The 22,262-nt window shown below is 45.5% G+C and overlaps 2 protein-coding genes across 5 annotated transcripts in view; one reads left to right on the top strand and one right to left on the bottom strand.

The window, feature by feature from the left end:
* Positions 1 to 3,075: 3,075 nt before the first annotated feature.
* SAXO2 (stabilizer of axonemal microtubules 2) lies at positions 3,076 to 21,424 on the bottom strand. Its single transcript, XM_027571549.1, has 4 exons — positions 21,291 to 21,424; positions 17,493 to 17,672; positions 11,967 to 12,169; positions 3,076 to 4,986 (listed from the first exon to the last, which is right to left on the bottom strand). Exons 1-4 carry the CDS (start codon positions 21,326 to 21,328, stop codon positions 4,043 to 4,045), a joined length of 1,365 nt encoding a protein of 454 aa, XP_027427350.1. The 5' UTR covers positions 21,329 to 21,424; the 3' UTR covers positions 3,076 to 4,042.
* A 63-nt stretch (positions 21,425 to 21,487) lies between these two features.
* The window catches only part of EFL1 (elongation factor like GTPase 1), a 118,645-nt gene continuing 117,870 nt past the window's right edge, over positions 21,488 to 22,262 (top strand). For 3 of the 4 annotated variants that reach the window (XM_027571620.2, XM_027571623.2, XM_027571622.2), the window contains exon 1: positions 21,488 to 21,626. The gene's annotated coding sequence lies outside the window, so the exon portion shown is untranslated. The remainder of the gene's footprint in view (positions 21,627 to 22,262) is intronic. The other variant, XM_027571621.2, reaches the window with a different exon arrangement.

A 22,262-nucleotide genomic window follows, 5' to 3' on the forward strand; every position in this document is an offset into this window, starting at 1 on the left:
CTTGAAGTTTGCTAATTTAGGATTACAAGGTTCACCTTCTCCCTCCCGGAGGGCTGGGCAGGCGGCTCCTCTAGCCTTTGTATTAGGAGGCTCCTCCCTTCAGGCAGCGCCTTAGGTAGTGGTTTCATACAAAATAGAGTCTGTAAATCTGATGTACTAAGCTGTGGCAGCGGGTTCCCGACCTCTGACGGGTGAACGCGCCCCTCCTCTCTTCCTGCCCTCCAGTTTTTGTTAATAGTCTTCTTCTTAGAACGGTTTAGGTTCACATCGAAATGGACTTGCAGGTACAGAGCTGCCCTGTGCCCTCTGCCTCCCGACACGCGCTGGCCCCCCCTCCCCGGATGCAGCCCCCCCCACCGGGTGCGGGCCCCCCACCATGCGCAGCACCCTGCACCGGGCGCAGCCCCCACCGGAGCGGCACGTCTGTTACAATCTGTGAATCTACGACCGGCACATCCGAATCGTCCAAAGTCCCTAGTTTGCCTCAGGGTTCACTCTTAGCATTGCCCGTGCAGTTTTTATAAACCACAAAGCCTTTCTTTCTAGTTTCTGAGTCTGTGGGGCTTATTTTCTACAAGGATACGCAGAGAGACAGGTGGACATGGGATGGGGCGGGGAGGCGGGGAGTTTCCTCCTGCCTTTCCCCTCTGAATTATCCTCCTTTCTTCATCGGATTCAGCCCAGTTTGGCTTAGTGAAAATTCCTTCTAGAATCTGGCAGGTTTTTAAACAGTACTGGGTTCCAGGGCTGCTACAGTGGTGTGTGTGTGTGTGTGTGTGTGTGTGTGTGTGTGTGTGTGTGTGTGTGTGTGTGTGTGTGTGTGTGTGTGTTCCTGCACAGTACATATATGTTCCAGGGCTGCTACAGTGGTGTGTGTGTGTGTGTGTGTGTGTTCCTGCACAGTACATATTCCAAGAGACCTGAAAAGGCCGTGTGTGTGTGTGTGTGTGTGTGTGTGTGTGTTCCTGCACAGTACATATTCCAAGAGACCTGAAAAGGCCATGAATCAGGGCGTGCTGGCTTTCCACCACATCTGGAACTCTCTAAGTGTTGCCCAGAGCTACAGATCCCTCTGTACCTGTGTTCATGTTGTTCCCACCTCCCTGCTTTCCTTGATCTGGCAAGTTCCTACTTACCCCTCAAGATTCAGTTCAACTGTCCTCTCCTTAAGGAAGCTTTTCCTGAACTCCCAGGCTAAGTGGGCCATGTACACCCTGTTCCAGTCTCTTAGTCACACCTGTTATATTGAGTGTTTTAGGGACACACCATTATTCATCTTTGTGCCTTCAGCTCAAGTCACATTGCCTCGGGAAACCCCAGGATACATCTTACTACGGGTAACCTTTGTCTAGGGAGGAGACTACCCGCATCAGATTGCAGAGGGATTTGAATGTCCAGCCTCAGAAAATGGGCCAGGTTGAGAGCATTACCATACTCCCTACTGTTTCCTTTTGAGTATACAATAATGTTTTCTATTGAAAATATAAGAGTATCTAGTTATATACACGTTAACCTAGATAAGACTTTAGTTAAAAAGCTCCCTTTTCCAGAACCCTCCTACACTGTTGGTGGGAATGCAAGCTGGTGCAGCCACTCTGGAAAACAGTATGGAGGTTCCTCAAAAAGTTGAAAATAGAGCTACCATACGATCCAGCAATTGCACTACTGGGTATTTACCCCAAAGATACAAATGTAGGGATCCGAAAGGGGACGTGCACCCCAATGTTTATAGCAGCAGTGTCCACACTAGCCAAACTGTGGAAAGAGCCAAGATGTCCATCGGCAGATGAATGGATAAAGAAGATGTGGTATATATACACAATGGAATATTATGCAGCCATCAAAAGGAATGAGATCTTGCCATTTGCAACGACGTGGATGGAACTGGAGGGTGTTATGCTGAGTGAAATAAGTCAATCAGAGAAAGACATGTATCATATGACCTCAGTGATATGAGGAATTCTTAATCTCAGGAAACAAACTGAGGGTTGCTGGAGTGGTGGGGGGTGGGAGGGATGGGGTGGCTGGGTGACAGACACTGGGGAGGGTATGTGTATGGTGAGCGCTGTGAATTGTGCAAGACTGATGAATCACGGATCTGTACTTCTGAAACAAATAATGCAATATATGTTAAGAAAAAAGAAGAAGAAGAAGAAGATAGCAGGAGGGGAAGAATGAAGGGGGGGAAATCGGAGGGGGAGATGGACCATGAGAGACGATGGACTCTGAAAAACAAACAGGGTTCTAGAGGGGAGGGGGGGTGGGGGGATGGGTTAGCCTGGTGATGGGTATTAAGGAGGGCACGTTCTGCGTGGAGCCCTGGGTGTTATGCACAAACAATGAATCATGGAACCCTACATCAGAAACTAATGATGTAATGTATGGTGATTAACATAACACTAAAAAATTAAAAAACAAAAAGCTCCCTTTTCCAGAGAAAATTTGGTACAGAAATTATTTCATGAAAATTCATTCATTTTATCAATGCTTTATTAGTGTTGCATGGATATAAAATTCTACACATCATAATTTTCACTAATACAAATGTAAATAAAAACAAGCTACTCCCCATAATGCAATCATTTATTAAAGAAAAAGAAACAATAGGAGTTTGATTCATTAGGACATTTTCAGCATTTATAAATGCAACGTGTTCTTCCTACTTCACTTCCTGGCATCATTCTTCCCACCGCCTCTTAGCACTTAGCTCACACTAGAGAAGGACACAATTATGCCCCACCAGGAGCCTGCCCCTGCTTCTGAAACTCTGGGCGTGGCCATTAGGTGCATCCTTACCCAGGGTTACCCTGAAGATTCTTCAGAACTGTCGGTCATTCCTAAAACTACTGTAACAATACCTTTTTCCTTCCTGTAAGTACTGTCTTTCCAACCACGTTCTTCTCTGAATCCAAGCTCCCATTCTCTGTAGCGAGCTCTCAGGTGCTTGTGGTTGTGGAGGACAAGACTCTTCTCAGGAATCGAACTACTACTCATAAGCTCAAAGCAAAATCGGTCATTTTACAATTCTTGCCTCAGGCCAGAAAATGAGTATTGAGTAGGTTAATTACCCTAATTTGAAAAAGGAGAAAACAGGTACAAAACGAGATTAAGGGACTTATTAAGAATCCCTGACATTTGTTTAGCACTTTTGTTTTCAGGTTACAATGAATCATATGATCTGATGCTCAAAACAATATTTGTGAACTGAGCAGAGCAAGTGTCCTTTTACAAATGAAGACACTGGGGCTCAAAGACTCAAATCGTTGGCCTAGGGTGATATCATTGGAACCCAAACTCAGAGCCTTGATTCCCAGCCCACAGAGCCTTTGCTTGTCACACCATAGTTCCTCTTATGAACGTGAACGTGGTGAGGAGCAGTGCAACTGCCCTCAGCACCACCAACCACAGTGCACTGCGTAGATGCTCTGAAGTCTGAGGAAATGAAGACCATTGTCTTGGATGAGGAATCCATGCATCATTTTCAGACACATGCTAGACAGTCCTAAGGCACCTGATACATGACAACTGGTAGGTAAGTAACTGTGTAGTTGCCATAATTAAAAACATAGGTATAAATGATAAGAGATTGGAGAGAAGCAACCAAAGAGTAGGTTGGGAATTAAAGTAGTTCAGATGGGAATGTCCATGATTCAGCGTTCAGAACAGCATCTTAAAGAACAATCTTGGTAAAGGATCAATACAAAATGGATTTTAAGGCCCTTATTTCCTATAATTAATTTTCCAAATCAATTTTTACAGATTTAAAAATGATTTGTTTTAGCTCTCCCATAAGTTATTTTGATTATAAAAAATTGGCTTTGGGGCGCCTGGGTGGCCCAGTCGGTCAAGCGTCCAATTCTTGATTTCAACTCAGGTCATGATCTCAGGATTGTGAGATCAAACCCCACATCGGGCTCTGTGCTGGACTTGGAACCTGTTTAAGAGTCTCTCTCTCCCTCTTCCCCTCCCCCCCCTAAAAAAGCCTGCCTTTGCCCTTAGAAAACCAATATCTGTTAGCTTCATTTTAAACATGATTTGATGATTAGAAGGCCTCCACTGTGGGCGTAACCTTGCGGAAGAATTTATGGCCTTGAGAATTTGTACTTTCAAAGATATACCCTGGAGGAGAAGGATAGCTAGCCGGGCAGATTTCCTGTTTCTTTGGTGTGTACTCTGTAGAGTACATGGTTGTGTCATCGAATGGAGCCGAACTCTTAAACAGAGCATGTACTGGTTTGCAGCTCTCCGTCGGGATCAGCTCATGTGGCACGTAGTGAGACCTGAAAGTGCTCCAACCATCAAATTTTCCAGATGGGTTGGGAATCTGCTGCTGCTGCTTAATAAGACCTTGACGACAGCATTCCCAGGCTGGAAAATCTTCCTTTGTGGTGCTTTTTCCTTGAAAAGGAAAATTGTTATTTCTTCTTTGATCAACTGGCCTGATGGGACTGACACGTCTGGTCTGATAGGGAACATAGTCGAGATGGCTTGTGCTGCTCAGCTGCATGGTACCTGTAGGCGGGACATATTCTTGTGCTTTCTTGACTTTGGGTGGTGGGATTTCCCAAGGTTGAAAGCTTTCACGGAATTCCGTGCTTCCTTCAAAATGAGCATTTTGGGTCACTCTGGTGTATGGAGGTCTGCAGATTTTTGCAGTTTCGCCAACAAGACCCTGAAAGTCGTATCGGTGAGTTGTGAGATCCTCAAAGGGTTGGTTGGTTGGCTTGTACACTTCTTTTGGCCTTGCAAACTTGAGTTCTAGCTGATAAGGTACATAATCAAGGCGATGGCTTGTCTCACCATTAAAAGGGACTGTAGAACGTTTGACTACAGGGCTGGGTTTAAAGCTTTGCCTAGGCTTTATCTCCTGAGGAACATAGTCATCCTGAAATGTAGTTGAATTTCCAAATTTCACAGTGGGGGGATGATAAGTTTGTTCAGGCTTATAAAGGTCAATTTTCTGAGTGTCCCAGGCTCTATAATCATCTTGAAAATAAAAAAGAGAGCATTTAAAATACTGAAGAAAACCACCTTCTTCTAAAAATCATGACTGACTTCTCTCATTGCCAGACGTCCTCCCATTTCCTTCAGAAATCTGAGCATTAATCAAGTCTGAATTTGCTCAGCTTCCCCTGATTTGTGTTTTCTTCATATCCACCTTCCTCTGCCCACTTTAGTACATATAACTTTGTACTTCTAGATTTACCTGAATACACCACAAGGGAATGGAATATCTGAGCTTGGATTGTTGATAGTTTTTGAAAGCCTGTGTTTTGGGTAAAGACCGAGTTTAGGAGATTATGATTGTGTTTTCCAAGAACTGGTTGGGATTTTCACCATAACTCATGAAATGCTAAAGTAAACCATAAAATCTAGGGAGTAACATAAAATCAAAGGCCCTGATGTGTGGGCACAGTGATGCGGGTATTATTCTTTGCCTTGGAGGGACTCCTCAAAGGAGAATTTCAACTCCACTATACTGTGGGAAAGCCTGCCGGACTCCCTGAGCAAACATACAGAGTAACTTGTACTGTCTCAGAAAGATGATTGCCTTAACTTTAGCTTCTCAGAAAATGGACTTCAAGGTATCACCAAAAGACAGAGTGCCATCTAGAGGCCAGAGGCCTGAACTGAGTGCTTTCAAAACATACCAGAACTTGTATGTAGAATTTAGAAGGGAACTTCAGAGCTAAGTCTGAGATTTACGGTTAAATACCTTCATTCTGCTTCTTGTGGCATACCTAGACTGTGGATGGAAAACTGAAGTACTTATATTTCAACCAAGGGTTATTTAGTTTTTTTATTTCTAGATGAGAAAGGTAGAAAGCTAAGAAATACTGTGGAATTGACTTCACCCAAAAAGATGTATAGCCAAGATTAATTTACAAAAGACAGAAGTTATGCAAGATAATGTATTAGAGACTAGACTAAAGTCCACGTAATGTCTATTGGAAAGGCCAAAACTCAAATGCTTTTTATGTGGACACCTCCTTTGGAGAGAACAGTTCCTCATTCACAGACATTTCTGCCCCAATGGCCAAGTTGTGGACCAAAGGGTTACCTCTACCTCATCAAGCTACTGATGTTTGGATGAGAGTGGATGCCTGGCCCCAAAGCAGACAGTCTTTAGGCCAGTAGAGGCAGATGAAACAGCCTGGCAAGAAGAGATGAGCTGGGTAAGCCATTCTTGTTCTTGTGAACCCAAATTTGAAAATATGGAGCCAGATAAAAGCAGGAGATGAATCTAAAAGGATGCCATGAAGTGGAATTGGAGAGCTGCGGTAAGGTGAAGACTTCAAAAATCCACCTGTCGGGTAAAAGAAGTGATATAAATAGGCAGAGGAGCCCAGGTAGTGGAATAGCAATCAGACTAGATGCTGTAAGAGAAACCATGGGGCTCTTGCAGAGAGGGAGGCGGGGGGAGTAACTCTTCCCTCAAGCTTCCTCTGACCCCGACAGCTTTCCACTACCACCAGTACAGAGGAAGCCTTTACCACGAACTCTCTTTTGCTTGAGGCACCGTGAAGGAATCTCTGTTATTTGCAACCTGAAGTATAAAATTATAATACTATTTTCAGAAACTAAAAGGAAATCACAGGGTGCTATTAAAGGCCTAAAGTTCCACCTTGCTGCCAAAACAACTGAGGAAAAATATTAATTTCATGAGAGAAAATAAATAGAAGAGAGTAATTCTCCCTTATCAAGCCAGCTTTGGTTTTCAAAGAGGAAGCAAAAATTTGGAGACTGAGACACAAGTTTTGACAGCACACGTTACCGTGAATATCGGTTCCAGATAACTGCAGAAAATTGATTTTCCTTTTATACACATGCCTATGCTCATATGCCTGGAATATTGATTATTTGTTCATTCTGGAATACTTATTAATAACATTCTAGTGATACCTTTAAAACATCATCATCTTTATTCATATCATCTGTTTTTAGTGTCTTATGACACTTCTAGAAGAGGCAAACATAATGTCATGCACATCTAACAATGCAGTCTGGCCATCTGGCAACTGTGGTATTGTCCTGGTTAGATAAAGGCAATTCCATTTCCTCTGCTCATTCTTTTGACTTCTAACCACAGTTTCTAACCACTAAAATCTAGTTAGCAAGTATGTTATCTTCTGAACAGCTTTAACCCCAGGAGGTGTCTGCATGTGTTTGCTCACCATGAACGTCTGCATGCAGAGCTCCGTCCCCATCCTTATAAAGTGAGCTGTTCTAGGTTCCTCTTTTGAGGACAAAAGCCCTGAGGTGCACATGTTGGTTCTCTTCCTTGGTACCTTGTAACCTGTTCCCTGTGGCATCATGGCACCGAGGACTTGGAGGCAACTTTTATAAAGCCAGGGGGCTCCATCACGGGCATTTCTTTCTCAATCTACATATCATCAAACAACTCCCATGATAGTAATACTGCCTATAAGCTGATGACTTCCAGAGGTTGAATCTCCATTCCAGACTTCCGTTCGAACACCAAACCCAGATATATATCTTCCTACTTGACATCTCTATTTCAAGAGGTAAATTGAAACTTTGTATGCTTCAACTGAATAATCAGTGTTGGAGTTTTATTGAAATTTTTAGTTCATTTATATTTAATGTAATGAATGATCTAGTTGAGTTTAAGTTGACTGTATTGCTATTTGCTTTTGACTGTTCCCACATGTTCTTTGTTCCCTTACCCCTTATTTTCTGCCTTCTTTTGGATACAGGGTATGTTTATTACTCCATTTTCTCTGTTAGCATTTTAATTAAAACTTTCCCTATTTTTAGAATAAAAAGACATTTTTTACTTATTAGGGGATCTTTTTGGCCTACTTGAACTTAAATTGATATTTTTACCACTCTAGAGCAGTGGAAGAAACTTTCAACAGTGTAATTCCATTTACCCCCTCCTGTCTTTTGTGCTATTATATTTTACTTCTATATTTATGTAAAAATACATAATTATTATTGTGACTTTAAGAAGTCAATATTCTCTTATATTTATCGACAAAGTTACCCTTTCTGTGTGCTTCATTCCTTCTTGCATTTCATGCTGCCCTCTGGAATCATTTTCTTTCAACCTGAAGAACTTCCTTTACTACTTTTTGTAGTATGGGTTGGTTACTAACAAAATCTCTGGGGTTTTTGTTTGTTTGTTCCTGGAAACATTTTTATTTTGCCCTATTTTTTGAAGGATATTTTCACTAGACATAAAATTCTGGGATTCATTGGGTTTGAATTTCTAGGAGTTTGGTTTTTTTTTTTTTTTTTTTTCTTTCCCTTTCAACACTTTAAAGATGTCATTGCATTATCTTCTGGGTTCCATGGCTTTAGGTGAAAAGTTAGGTATATTTCTAATTTTTCTTTTCATAAGTAATGTGTAGTTTTTCTCTTACTACTTTTGAGAATTCACCTTCACTTGGTTTTTGGAAGTTTGGTGATAGTTGCCTAAGTGTGGTATTCTTTGTATTTATCTATTTCGGGATTTGTTAAGTTTCTTAAATCTGTGGCCTGACCCATTCATCAGATTTGGAAATTTCTTGACCATCATTTCTCCAGATATTTCCTGACTCTTCATAGGTCCCATATTTTACCAAATGCTGGGTGTCATGTATAAGTAAACCATAGACAATAAAATCAATGTTATTTTCAACAGGAGAAAGCTTGGTCTTTCCAATTTAGGCAAATCACCCTAATCCAATCAGGAATTGAGCTAGGCTGGTGCTCAGAGGCATTTTTAGTTAGACATAATCCTCCTCCAGTTACAAGGACAAGAATTGTGGTATGTTTGTGGTACAGCCCTCTTTCTGTGGGACTTTATCTCCTAAGCACTTACTCCCAAGTACAGCTGTGGGATCTTTCTGGCCCAGTCTCCTAGCCCATCATACCCCCTACACATTCAGCAAACATCCCACAAGGAAAACCAGCCATACATCTGGAGGACTAATGGATTCCAATTTGTTATACCAATCCACATATCAGGTGCTTCACTGGTTTCCCTTCACCCAGTAGAGTCTCTCTGCTTATGCCAAGCTCCGTTTTCAGCCTAGGCCAAGGTGTGACAAATGCTCCCGGGGAAGTAAACAGTTGGTTCTCTTAGCTCACCCAGGAAGGCCTCCTCCATCTCTGCAATTTTAGCTATTTGCTTCCACAGCTGTCCAATGCCATTAAAGAGATGTTTTACACTTTAAAAATGTATACATATTTTTAGCTATTGCAGTGGAAATAATGGCCTTCTGCCATTTACTATATCCTTCCTGGAGACAGAACTGAAGCGTTTTTAGCAGCTACGAGAAAACTATTAAGGACCTCAGTCTGGTAATTGATGCTTCACAATCTGATCTTTACCTACATATATAGAATTACACCCCAATCTCTCACTTCCTGAAATCCTCTGATGTTTACAGAACAACCCCTTTATTTTTCTGGCTCTATGTGTTTGTGCTTATTTCATCCTCGTTTTTGTGATGTCCCTCCCTTTCCTATAGATCAGTACTTACTGCTCTCCAATACGTTCCCAGGCTGGCCTGAATTTTGCTCAGTCTTGCTCAGTCTAAATTTGTGAAACATGACTTGTTCCATTAATTTTCTAGTGAATTATCCTCCTCCCTAGTGATAACACATATTATTTATTTCTCGTATGGCTATTTAATTTTTTCTGCTACTATTGCTTTTTCTCCTCAACCATAAAGTATCTGTTAACAACCACGCTCAGTTCAGATCTCTGTATTCCCTACAGTGCCTAGCACAGAACAGAGTAATCCTTAAGACATGTACCAAGTCCAGTGCTGGCCTATTTTAATCATCTACATTTCAGTATAAATGACTTTCTAACCTGAGGCTGCTGGGAGCAGATACATTTCTGTCTAAGAGTAACCTGTCTCATAGAACTGCGTCTCTGGAATCTAGATGTTACCCTTCTCGTCACAGCCCTACAGGGTTTTCTCTTCCTTTTTCTTTATCATATCCCCTCTCTGTCTTTCCTTGGTTCTCTGATTCTCGGTGGATAGTGAGAGAGTCTCTTCTCATTGCGATTTCTCATCAGCTACAGACCTGTCCGTAAATAGTTATCTACAAAACCTGCAGTACAGTCATCACACAGAATGAGGACTGCCTTGGCCCTTAGTATTTATTGCCTCATGCTCCCACACCTGGAAATACAAAGATAACCTTTCCTCACTAGGAAAGGTCAGAAGCGAGAAAACCAGAGGGGTCCCAGGAATCCTCAACATTGGATTATGGGGGTGGAAGTACGGAAAGCTACAGGAAACCCAGGTAATGAGAAGCTAGAACTAGTGTGTGTGTGTGTGTGTGTGTGTGTGTGTGTGTGTGTGTGTGTGTGTGTGTGTGTGTGATGTGTAATCGTCACAGCATGGGGGACTATCAATATTACTGATACTTTTTGATAGATCTTGTAGGACAAAAAAGAAAAGAAATTCCTACTATGGTTGTTAAAAGACCCCGTTGTTTTCACCAAATATATTTTATGTAAAATTGTTATGGTAGTATATGACCTCTGCATACCAGTAGATACAGATCTGTGATTGCTATATGCTATATTGCATTATGACAGTATACTTGTTTACCATACGCATTGTCTTAAAACTTTGGTCCTTGTGTAGCATCTTACATGCTCACAGCCAAAAAGATGAAAGTACAGTGCTCCTGACCTCCCTACTTATAGATCATAGCGTACTGGTAAACATATATTTACTTATGGTATTTGAAGAATACATATGTGTTCAGCTATTGTCTATTTAAACTTTAAACTGCTGCTTTTATTGTGGGTGACATCACTTTTACAAAAGGGTTTTATATGAGGACAAACCACTCAGCCATATCACATAATAAAAAGGATATAAACTTAAATATGCAATTATATTATTAACAAAAAATAATATAGAAATGATACGCAGTAACAAGATAGCCTTTTAAAAAACGACTCCACTCCCCAAAAGCAATAGAGTATTTTAAAATCAGGTTGATTTTTGGAAAGAAACTAGCCATACACTGTCCAGCCCCTTACTTGTCCAAGTCAGTTGCCAACAGGGAGAAGGTATTCTCACACTTCTTCCATGCTGGAAGTCCTAGAGGAGCTGGTCTCCTAAGTGGTGGTCCAACACTGTCACTGGGTGGATAAGCCTGTTTTTTTTCTGAGTTCAGTATCGGGAAGCATCTGCTTTATCCTTTACCCTAGCCTCTTTATCACTAGAAAGGGAGTATTTGGTTCTCCACTTGCTAACTCTTTTGCTTTATCAGTTGGTTCAGAACTTAAATGGTAAAGAGGGTTGCTATTTATTTGACCTTCTTTGACTCCAGTACACTCAGTAGAGTTTCAACTCATTCTGGAATGGAAAGAAAGGAATGGTGCCAACTAAATGTGGCATGATGTGCCAAGTGTGACATAATGATTGTTCAGTGACATCCTTTGTTTTTATGGTTGACCCTTTGAACAACACAGAGGTTAGGGGCACTGCACCTCTGTGCAGTCAAAAATCTGTACATAATTTTTACTTCCCAAAACTACCAAATGGCCTATTGTTGACCAGAAACCTTAAAAATAGCATAACAGTCAACATATATTTTGTATGTTCTATGTATCACATGCTGTATTCTTACAATAGTGTAAGCTAGAGAAAAGAAAATCATAAGGAAGAGAAAACACATTTACAGGACTGGACTGTATTTATCAAAAAGAATCTACACATACGTGGGTCCACACAGTTCAAACCACATTGTTTTAGGTCAGCTGTATATGTTTTTAGGTAGAGAAAATGAATTAAGTGGCTAAATTTGAACGCTCAATCAGGCAAATGGTCTTTTTTTTCCACTATGTAGTACTACTTTGACCAAAGGCAAACAAGTTTTCCTAAGCCATGGGAGCTAAGTTTGGCAACACACCAAATTACGATTTGATGTTGGATGGAAGTGAGCTTTAATTTTTTGGCTCCTTCATTTTTGAAATGGCAAGTTACCTTTATAGGTTGGGACAGTGTCCACCTTCCCTTGTTTAACTTGTTGTCTCTCCAAAGGCCGGACTATGGCCACAGGCTGCACTTTGTAAGAATTAAAGTCTCGTTTGTAGGTAGTGTCAAGATCAATCTCCCCCTGTTTTGGTTTGTATTCTTCTGGTACATGGCGAGGCTGTTTGACTATCTCGTAAGGACGATAATCCGATCTGAAATATAGAAGTTTGAAACATAGCCTCACAGGTTCCTTTATTTCTAATTTTTCTAATGCAGTATTGAAATTTTCAAGGTTTATTTCAGTTGAAAAGTCTAAGAAGATATTAAAATGGTGATAGTTAATAAACTACTTGAGAGAAATAATTTAATTCTTTTATGTCCTACCCAGTGACTAACATCTTAAGCAATATGTCAAAAATTCTAGTTTTCAAACATCATTATGATGTGGATCTTCAGTTGATTGGATCTTACATAAATAAAATCTTTAAGTAACTGATTTTTTTTCTAACCTGGAAGGAAATCTTATGTGAAAGATTTAATGAGTCTAAGAAAAAATTTTAAATATATCCCGTGGGTCTACTTTGTCAAAATCCTTAGGCATCCTACTTAAAGACTAAGCTCTTTGGGCGTGCTTTCCTCTTACGGAAATCATGCTGTCTTCCTGCTTATTATAAAGAACCAGTTAAATAAATAATTAATGTCTAAACTCTGGCCTTCAGTCATAAATCACATTCATAGTATGGATGTGATTCTTACTCGTCTTTGGATCCCGAGACGCCCTTGTCGTGGATGAGAGCCGCATATCGCAGTCTAGCCACCCTGGGCATTATATAACATTCTGTGGCAGAAATGGTGCTGTAGACACTGGGGCTGTCTGGTGGGGTGCAGATGACAGAGCCAGAGTGACCAGACTGCCTGGGTCCAAATCCTGGCTCTGTCATGCATTGGATGTGTGACCTTGGGCAGCTTAGTTGCCCTGTCCAGGCCCTAGTTTCCTTATATATAAACTAGGACAATCATGTCATCTAGCTCATAGGGTTGTCTCAAGGACTGGTGCACATACATGCACACACGCACGCACACGTGTGAGAGAGCTTGGTACACAGTAAGGGCAACATGTCAGCCATTACTATTATGACTACACATCTTCAAAACTGCTTTTTTTCTTCTGAACTCTACGGACAGTGTCACTCGCTTTATTGGTGTAAGCCATCTTGTATTAATCACTATTTTCTATTTATGTCCATAAGCTCCAAAACCCCAAAACCTCACCGAATCCCTTCTACTCATGATACAATTTCTTAGGCTTGTTGGCTCCTCTTCCTCACTCCCATCCACCCCCGTCAAGCCGGGCTCCAGCACTGCCCGACGGGTCACAGTGGCTTCTCTGTGACGGAGTCTGTAGTCCTCCTCTTACTTGATGGGCATCATGGCCCACTCCCTCTGTCTCCAGGAGACTCTCTCCTCCTGCCTTCCTGCTGGTTTCTCCTCGGTCTCTGATGCAGCTTCGTCCCCCCTCTCCTCGGCCATTAAATGCTGGGGGTTTCTCAACACTGGGGCCCGCACACGTCCCTCTTCTCCTGCGGTGCTCACCCCTGAAGACAGCCCTACTCCCACAGCTTCAATTACCACTGAAATAGAAATGACCCACCAATTTATAGCTCAGCTCAGACCCTTCTCTGAGCTCCCGACCTGTATTGCCAACGGGACCTCAAGACTTAACATGCCCCCAACAGATCTGGTCTGTTCGCTGGCGCCCCATCGTAGTGAAGAGCATACCATCCTTTAGCAGCGGAGACCCAGCCCTCACCCTTCTCACCGCAGCTCCCTCCTGCGGCTGCTGCTTCATCAACTCCTGTCATTTCCACCTCCTAACTCTCTCTCAGATCTCCTGTCATTACCGCAACAGGTCCAAGCTCCCACGATAGCTTATTCAAATCAATTCAACAATTCCTAAACTCCTGTATCTTCCTCCCCTCATTCTAGCTTCTCCCCGCCTTTCCTCACGTGGCACCCAAAGCGATCCTTTCACATGTAAATTTGATCAAGTCATTCCTGCCCTGAGCTGTCTAGCCTCCTCCTTAATTAGCCCCCTTTTACACCCCCTCAGAAAACAAGCAAGCAGGCAGACAAATGAGAAAGAAACGAAACCGTCAGTGGCCTCTTACTGCTCTAAGGACGCAGAAAACAGCACACGTGGCCCAGAGGCCCCACGTGGCTCCTTCACCAGCCGCTAGAAGAAACTTGATCTTGCTCGCCTCCTGCTCGCCTCCTCTCCCTGCTCCTGCCGGCTGCATGCTGCTCTGTCTGCACTGCATTTCCTTACCTACTTCATCCACTGAATTGCTTCACATCCTTCAGGATTTCACTCATTCTTCTCATTTCCCTGATAAAATCAAACCTCTTATTCTGGCTCTCAAGGCCCCTTGTGCCTGTCCCTCACGGACTGTATCCCTGCTGCGATCTTGTACTTATTCTGAGCGGTGCGCTGCCGCCTTCACTGGACGGCAGCATCTGTGGGCACAGAGATGGCGACTGTTTCCGCTCACCGCTATACCCCAGTGCCTGACACCTACCAAGCGCTTACTAAGTATTACTTAACAGATAAATAGTAGCAATCACATACCTCTTATTCTCAAGACATCTGAGTTGTTCCTTGCTCTTCCCAAATACCAGCTAGAGGGACATAGGCTAAAATGCAATCAGGGAGTGGAAGAATCGGGGAGAGGACAGAGAGAAAGGCTTGAAGTCTTAGTTTCTCTAGTTAGATTAGTTAAATGTTAGAAAGTGTACCTCCAAACCCAAAGCAGCTTTCTATGGAGAAGTGATAATGGGTAAATACACTCTTAGTCGTTGGATATGTCCCCAAACATAGGACATGTCCATAAGCATACTTCCAGGGCAGACTCCTCGCCGACTCTGGCAGTCCTCGGACTGTACGGCAACCGTCCTGCTATAAAGGGTCCAAAGTCTTAAGCACGTCCAGACATCTGCTTTTTACAGTCTCGTCCTCTATTCTAGAAAAGTATAGGATGACCCTTTATTCTCTGTACAGGTACATCGGCTTTTTGCTGCTTAGTCAATACAGTTGACATGAGGGAGTGAAGGAAGGGTTCTAAACCCCCGGCATAAGGCTCTTGGAAATACTGCTAGTTCCCCAGTCAAAATACAAAGAAAAGATGCAGTGTTTTACTTAGTGTAGTAATGATGTAAAGATGTAATTTGAGATGTGATTTGAGAAATGGAAATTTTAGTTTTACTGGCATATTCTGACCTTTTGGGAGTTGGGACATCTTTTTCTTCCTGTTTTTTGTGTGTTTGGTTGGCTGGTTGTTTTTTGGGTTTGTGTTTTGTTTTTGTTTTTTTGTTTTTTTTTTTTACTATATAGGGATACTTGAACAAGTCAACTGACAAACCCAGAATTGAAAAGCAATTGCCTTTTTAAAGAAAGATATGGCAGGATATACTTCCCCAATTTTAACATTCAGAACTAGTTAAATGCAAAATCTTTATTCAACAAAATGCATATTGTGGAATTTATTTCAAATCTCCACTCTGAATTATTAAGGCATCGAGGAAGAATGAACGCTAAGGCGAAGAAAAAAGAGCAACCACTCCCATTTGCTCTCAGTCGTTCAATGTCTTCATCTCATTTGCTTTAATCTGTATCTTGTTTATTTATCCGTGTTTCTGCTTTTCAACTGCCATTCCCACAAGGCTGTAAAAGCCACAGTGGGGCACAGTCCTTCTTTACGTCCCACGTCACGCCCAGGGATCAGTGCAGTACTTGACCCATTTCATTGAATCTATGGCAACAGAATGACCAGCAATGGTGGTTAAAATGCAGATTCCTGGGATCCACTCCATTATCTATTGACTGTTTTAGGTGGAACTCTGGAATCTGCAATTTTAACCCTTCTGGATGATTCTAAAGCATACCAAGTCTGAGGACTATGGAAGATTTTCAAATCTGTGGAAGAGCCACACACCCACAAAAGTCAAGAGAGTCACTGAGCTCTATTACTGCAAGGGTTGCCTGAAATGTTAAAGGTAGAAGTATTGGACTCAAAGTTTGAAGGTTTCAACCTTTGTTCATGCAAGTAGAACGAGCTCTATCTAAAATGATATGAAAATGGATAACACAGCAAATTAAATTGTAGAGCATTTTTAAAAACCCAAATTATAGAAATCTGAGGCATTCCTTGAAAGCAGAAACCTCTATTTATAGATCCTTTTATACTTAACATCTAAGATTGTACATTGAGTATGGTATGCACATTAAGAGAATAAAGAAAAGAATTAACCCATTGACAAAGATACATTTTTTTTTTTTTTTAAAGCTAAGCCTAAATGAGGAGTTAAGGCTTAGGAGGAATTTTTTTTTTTTTTTTTTTTTTTTGGTCTATCATCCCCTGAATAAATATTGAGTGCCTCCTACATGCTAGCAGGCATCATGCTAGGTTTCTGGAAATAGAATGCCAAAATAAGAATAGACACAATCCCTGCTTGCACGGGCCTCTGAAATGGATCTATGATAAATAACAGGAAGATGCTCTGAGGGCTTACATAGGGGATTTTTACCCAGCCTGAGAACTGGATACACACGTGTCAGAGGCTCTCGGAGTGATAACTGAGTTGAGATCTATAGGTTACACAGGAATTAACTGGGGTAAAAGGGAGAGAAATTTCCAAGTAAGTAAAATAGTATACTGGAAGGCTCTGTGACAAGGGAATCCTGATATTTTCAAGAAATGAGAAATGTCCAGGGGCGCCTGGGTGGCTCAGTTGTTAAGCGTCTGCCTTCGGCTCAGGTCATGGTCCCAGGGTCCTGGGATCGAGCCCTGCACTGGGCTCCCCGCTCAGCCTGGAGGCCTGCTTCTCCCTCTCCCACTCCCCCTGCTTGTCCCTCTCCCACTCCCCCTGCTTGTATTCCCTCTCTCCCTCTCTCTCTGTCAAATAAATAAAATCTTCAAAAAAAAAAAAAAAAGAAATGAGAAATGTCCTATGGGATGTGAGCATTAAAAAGTACATTGAAAATAAATTAGAGAAGGAATTAGGGACCAAACCATGGAGGGATTTTAGTGTATATTAAATACAGTGGGGAAAGTATAAGTATTTTAAGCAACGAGGTGATAGGATTAGAACTGCATTTTAAAAAGATCATCTCTGCAGGCTAAAGTATAGGAAACAGATCAGAGATGTAAAAACTAGAGTAGATACAGAAAAAACAGGAAGGTCCTGTATTCCTCTAGTTGGAGGTGACAGTGGAAAGCAGACAGACATAAGAGATTTTAAGTGGTTAAAAAAAAAATCAGTAAAACTTTTTATTTCCCCTTTTCTTTCTTAGTTTCTGTCATTCTAACTTAATTTTCATCTTTCTGTTTTTCTCAAGCTGTGATTCAACTAGTTCCTTGCTTCCTGAATTGGTTCAACTTCGATCAACTTAATAGTTCACTTTAAATAGTTAAAAAACTTTATTAAGACCAGAAGAGTTGGAAGAGAAGTAAGTAAAGCAGTTAGTTTCTTAATATTTACTTAAATGTTGTTATTCCTTCCATTTTACCACGGCATGCTCGAAATTCTTGCTTGGGTTTCAGACTCTGAGGTGGAAGAACATTGCCATAGGTAGGATATTTTTCCAAATATTCAGTGGTGGGGCAAGATACACCAGAATTTTCATAAATCCTTGTGGTTCCATGTGGACAGTGATGTCGCCTGTGCAAACACAAATAAACTGAAAGATTATTTTGACTTCCAAAAATATTTTATGATAATTGCATCTTCATCAGAGAGACCTTCAAAAAACATAGAATCTCTAAATTTAAAAGCAACCTTACTAAAAAACAAACACAAAACACCTTCTGTTTATTCTGCAATGGTGTTTACCAAAACAAGAGAAAATTATGATATATCCTCTATGGTGGAAACTCTGGTTTTCCTCTGACAAAGATTTAGTGGGTCTCCTTATACTAAGAAGCTGAAAAAGCTCACAGGCACATCTACCAGGCCCCTTTCAGGCAGGTTCCACACTCAATTTAGCTTTCACCTGCTGGATGTTCACATGATACTCGGAATCAGAGAGCACTACCTAGGGAGAGAGGCAGAGCCCAGCCCTGTTGCTGGCAGGATCGTGGGAGAGGCACCGAGAGGCTGGAGCCAGCAGTTGTCAGGCAGCATTCAGGTTTGCAAGGTGGCTTCCTGACTGGCAGCTCCCTGACCTTGGCGGTAAGGAGTGGTTCCCTGCCAACAACTGGGAATCTGCAGCCGAGCGGTAGGCCTCGGAACCACTCCTTAACTCCATAACGAAGAACCCTGACCAATATATCACATAAGCTGATAGCACACAGTGGTTACAGAGAATGGGGTTGATCTCTAGGTGTGGCGACTGCAAGATGCAGAAATTGTAAACACTGAAAAAGCGGGTTGTAGAAGAGTATGTATGGTAGGCTCTGTTTCTCTCTCTTCCCTTTTAAAGGACTTGTAAAACAAGTCTTAAGGAACATTTTTATTTGTGGGGACTAGGATTATGAGGGATTTTCACTATATTCTATGTTTTTTGCCTTGCATTTTCATACCATGCCTCCTGTATATTCATTTCATAATCAGAAAAAAGCCCTTAACAAAACAGACAGAAAAACCCAAGCAAACAACAAAAAAGTAACATCCCACAATGCTGAAATATGAGGTCAGTTTCTCGGGTCCGATGTCATCTGGGGACCCGGGCTATGTGCGAGGGCTAATAATACAAGCCCAAGGAAAGCTGAATTTGAGGAAAACGCATATGCTCTGTAGATGAAATCAGAACCGGCTAGGATATCTGGACTCCGTGAACCCCCAGGAAGAACGTAAGAGAGATCAGCTGCTCTGCTTGGAGGTTGCTGGACAGCAGGAAGCACTGTAACGCAGAGAAGAGTGAAGAGGTGGTTTCAAAGGCTATTCAGGAAAATTCAAAATCAGAGGAGTTGAGAGATTTGGGATTATTGGCTGACAATGGAGGCTTTGGGAAAGTGCTGAAGTTGACTTAGTACCACACATGGTCTCTTGGGAAAATCAGGGGCAGGTACATAGGTCATGCATGGAGGTTCTGATATGGGTGCACTAAGTTACAAGAATCAAGTCGAAGCTTTGAAATTTCTCGTTGTTCTGTTTTATTTTCCAGCAAAGACATACATTCACATTGTAACAAAACAAATACCGAAAAGCTTATAAAGGAAAGCCAAAGTCTCCTGTCCCAACGTTTCTTGTCTCTAGAAACAACTTTCTGATGATCTCTGCTTCTTAGTTTTTCTGGAGGCTACATCTGTTTTTTAATTTTTCTTTGAGCTTTGAACATCTTGATTTATCTGCTTAAATGGCCAACTTTCAGATCCTAACATAAACATGACAGATTTGACTGATACCATTCCACTCACTTCCCACTGTTACATGGTCATTCATTCCGTGGAATCGACATGCTCCTAATATTTATTTAGCAGTGATTTAATCCCTGGGCCAACAATGAAGCTGAGAGAGAAGACTGTGTTTACAGGGGGTGGGAAGTTGTTAGGCAGGACTCACAGACCAATTCTGGGTTTCAGGGTGGAGGCTACTCCCTTCTCAGTCAGGCAGATCCCTAAGGGGGCACTGCCCGGAGGGGACCGGGGACACGGTCGGGCTTGGATGGACAGCGGGGGCACTGCCCGGAGGGGACCGGGGACACGGTCGGGCTTGGATGGACAGCGGGGGCACTGCCCGGAGGGGACCGGGGACACGGTCGGGCTTGGATGGACAGCGGGGGCACTGCCCGGAGGGGACCGGGGACACGGTCGGGCTTGGATGGACAGCGGGGGCACTGCCCGGAGGGGACCGGGGACACGGTCGGGCTTGCATGCACAGCGGGGGCACTGCCCGGAGGGGACCGGGGACACGGTCGGGCTTGGATGCACAGCGGGGGCACTGCCCGGAGGGGACCGGGGACACGGTCGGGCTTGGATGGACAGCGGGGGCACTGCCCGGAGGGGACCGGGGACACGGTCGGGCTTGCATGCACAGCGGGGGCACTGCCCGGAGAGGACCGGGGACACGGTCGGGCTTGGATGGACAGCGGGGGCACTGCCCGGAGGGGACCGGGGACACGGTCGGGCTTGGATGGACAGCGGGGGCACTGCCCGGAGGGGACCGGGGACACGGTCGGGCTTGGATGGACAGCGGGGGCACTGCCCGGAGGGGACCGGGGACACGGTCGGGCTTGGATGGACAGCGGGGGCACTGCCCGGAGGGGACCGGGGACACGGTCGGGCTTGGATGGACAGCGGGGGCACTGCCCGGAGGGGACCGGGGACACGGTCGGGCTTGGATGGACAGCGGGGGCACTGCCCGGAGGGGACCGGGGACACGGTCGGGCTTGCATGCACAGCGGGGGCACTGCCCGGAGGGGACCGGGGACACGGTCGGGCTTGGATGGACAGCGGGGGCACTGCCCGGAGGGGACCGGGGACACGGTCGGGCTTGGATGGACAGCGGGGGCACTGCCCGGAGGGGACCGGGGACACGGTCGGGCTTGCATGCACAGCGGGGGCACTGCCCGGAGAGGACCGGGGACACGGTCGGGCTTGGATGGACAGCGGGGGCACTGCCCGGAGGGGACCGGGGACACGGTCGGGCTTGGATGGACAGCGGGGGCACTGCCCGGAGGGGACCGGGGACACGGTCGGGCTTGGATGGACAGCGGGGGCACTGCCCGGAGGGGACCGGGGACACGGTCGGGCTTGGATGGACAGCGGGGGCACTGCCCGGAGGGGACCGGGGACACGGTCGGGCTTGGATGGACAGCGGGGGCACTGCCCGGAGGGGACCGGGGACACGGTCGGGCTTGGATGGACAGCGGGGGCACTGCCCGGAGGGGACCGGGGACACGGTCGGGCTTGCATGCACAGCGGGGGCACTGCCCGGAGAGGACCGGGGACACGGTCGGGCTTGGATGGACAGCTGCAGGTGGAAGAAAGCGTAGCACGGGTTGAAAGCTCATGGATTTGCACAGCGTCGTTATTCCTATGCCTTCCTCTTTCCCTGAGGTGTTGGGGGCATCCACTCTCCCAGTGGGATCCGATCCCACTCCCGGGCAGCCTGAGGACCGGCCGCTACTGCGCTCGTATCCTCCGCCCGGCGGGACGGCGCTCACTTTGCACCTGGCCAGGGAGTCTAAGAGCACGAAATGTCGAGCCCGGCAGCCGGGAAGTGAGGGGGTAGGGGGTGTTGCGGAGCGAGCGTCCGTGTCCCTTCACCTCGGGGGCGACCACGACGGGGCTCCGGCCACCCCGCGCCCGGCCCGCCGCCACGCTGGCCGTCCCTTACCCGCAGGTGCAGATCTGACACAGACACCAGCTCCTCATGTTCTCGGCGGTCTGCGGCCGCCCAGCCGGCCCTCAGCACCTGCGGCTTCGCGGGGTCGCCGCGCCGGCGGTCGTCATGGCAACCTCGGGCGCCCGGGAGACCGACGCAGCGCCGGCTTCCGGCGCGTCAGAGACGCGCGCGGGTCAGAGGTCGTGCGGCCGCCAGCCCCGCCCCCCCGGCGCGCGCGCGTCCGGGACCGCAGGGAAGTGGGCGCCTGCGACGCGTGCAGCGTGGCCCGGCAAGTGGCTGACCGGGGCCGAGTGGGACTGAGCTGGACGGGCGGGGCGGCCCCAGCCGGTGAGTGCGGGTCCACGCTGGCGGCTGGCGTCCTCCTCGGAGGGCTCCGGGCGGCAGCGGGGACTCGGGTCGCCGGCGGGCCGGAGGTGCCGGGGCGAGCTCGGGCTGGGAGCGGCCGCCGCCCGGAGCCGTCGGGTCCACCCGGGGGCCGGGGACCGCCGCCTGTGTCCTGGAGACAGCGAATGCGGGGCCCCAGGGAGGGGAAGGGACTGTGCAGTGGGTGCTTTCCTTCCTTTCCAAAGCGCCGTAGCGCACCTGCTTGGTTAGGGAGCATGTGAGCCGGAACTTTATTCTGGCGCGGTGGGCGGTGGTGGAGCCGGGAGTTTGGTCTTGAGTGAGCGCGAGCGACAGTGCCAGCGTCAGGGCAGTGGGGAAAGATCGAGGAGCGGAAGGGGGAGGTGTCAGCGTCTTCCCTCCGTCCTGCGGACGACCCTTCTTACACGGCAGACAATTGCCCGGTTAAGGCCTGTCTGGTGGCAGTTACCGGTGTTCCCGCCCCGGCGAGCTGCGGGATGCCTCGCGGCCGTCGGGTCCCGGAGGGTGAGCGAGCTGCATGATACAGGCGTGCTGTGGTATCTGCTCCACTGCTCAGACGGGACTTGGGCCCGGGTGGGTGTGTCCCCTTCAACAGACATT

This window comes from Zalophus californianus, chromosome 6, assembly GCF_009762305.2.
Source record: "Zalophus californianus isolate mZalCal1 chromosome 6, mZalCal1.pri.v2, whole genome shotgun sequence".
NCBI classification, from domain to species: Eukaryota; Metazoa; Chordata; class Mammalia; order Carnivora; family Otariidae; genus Zalophus; species Zalophus californianus.

Coding starts and splice junctions, on each gene's coding strand:
- SAXO2 (XM_027571549.1), bottom strand. CDS start 21,328: ATGAGGAGCTGGTGTCTGTGTCAGATCTGCACCTGCGG. Junction 17,673..21,290: donor TGTCAGATCTGCACCTGCGG/GTAAGGGACGGC, acceptor GTGTTTGCACAG/GCGACATCACTGTCCACATG. Junction 4,987..11,966: donor CACTGTCCCAACCTATAAAG/GTAACTTGCCAT, acceptor TTTATTTTCAAG/ATGATTATAGAGCCTGGGAC.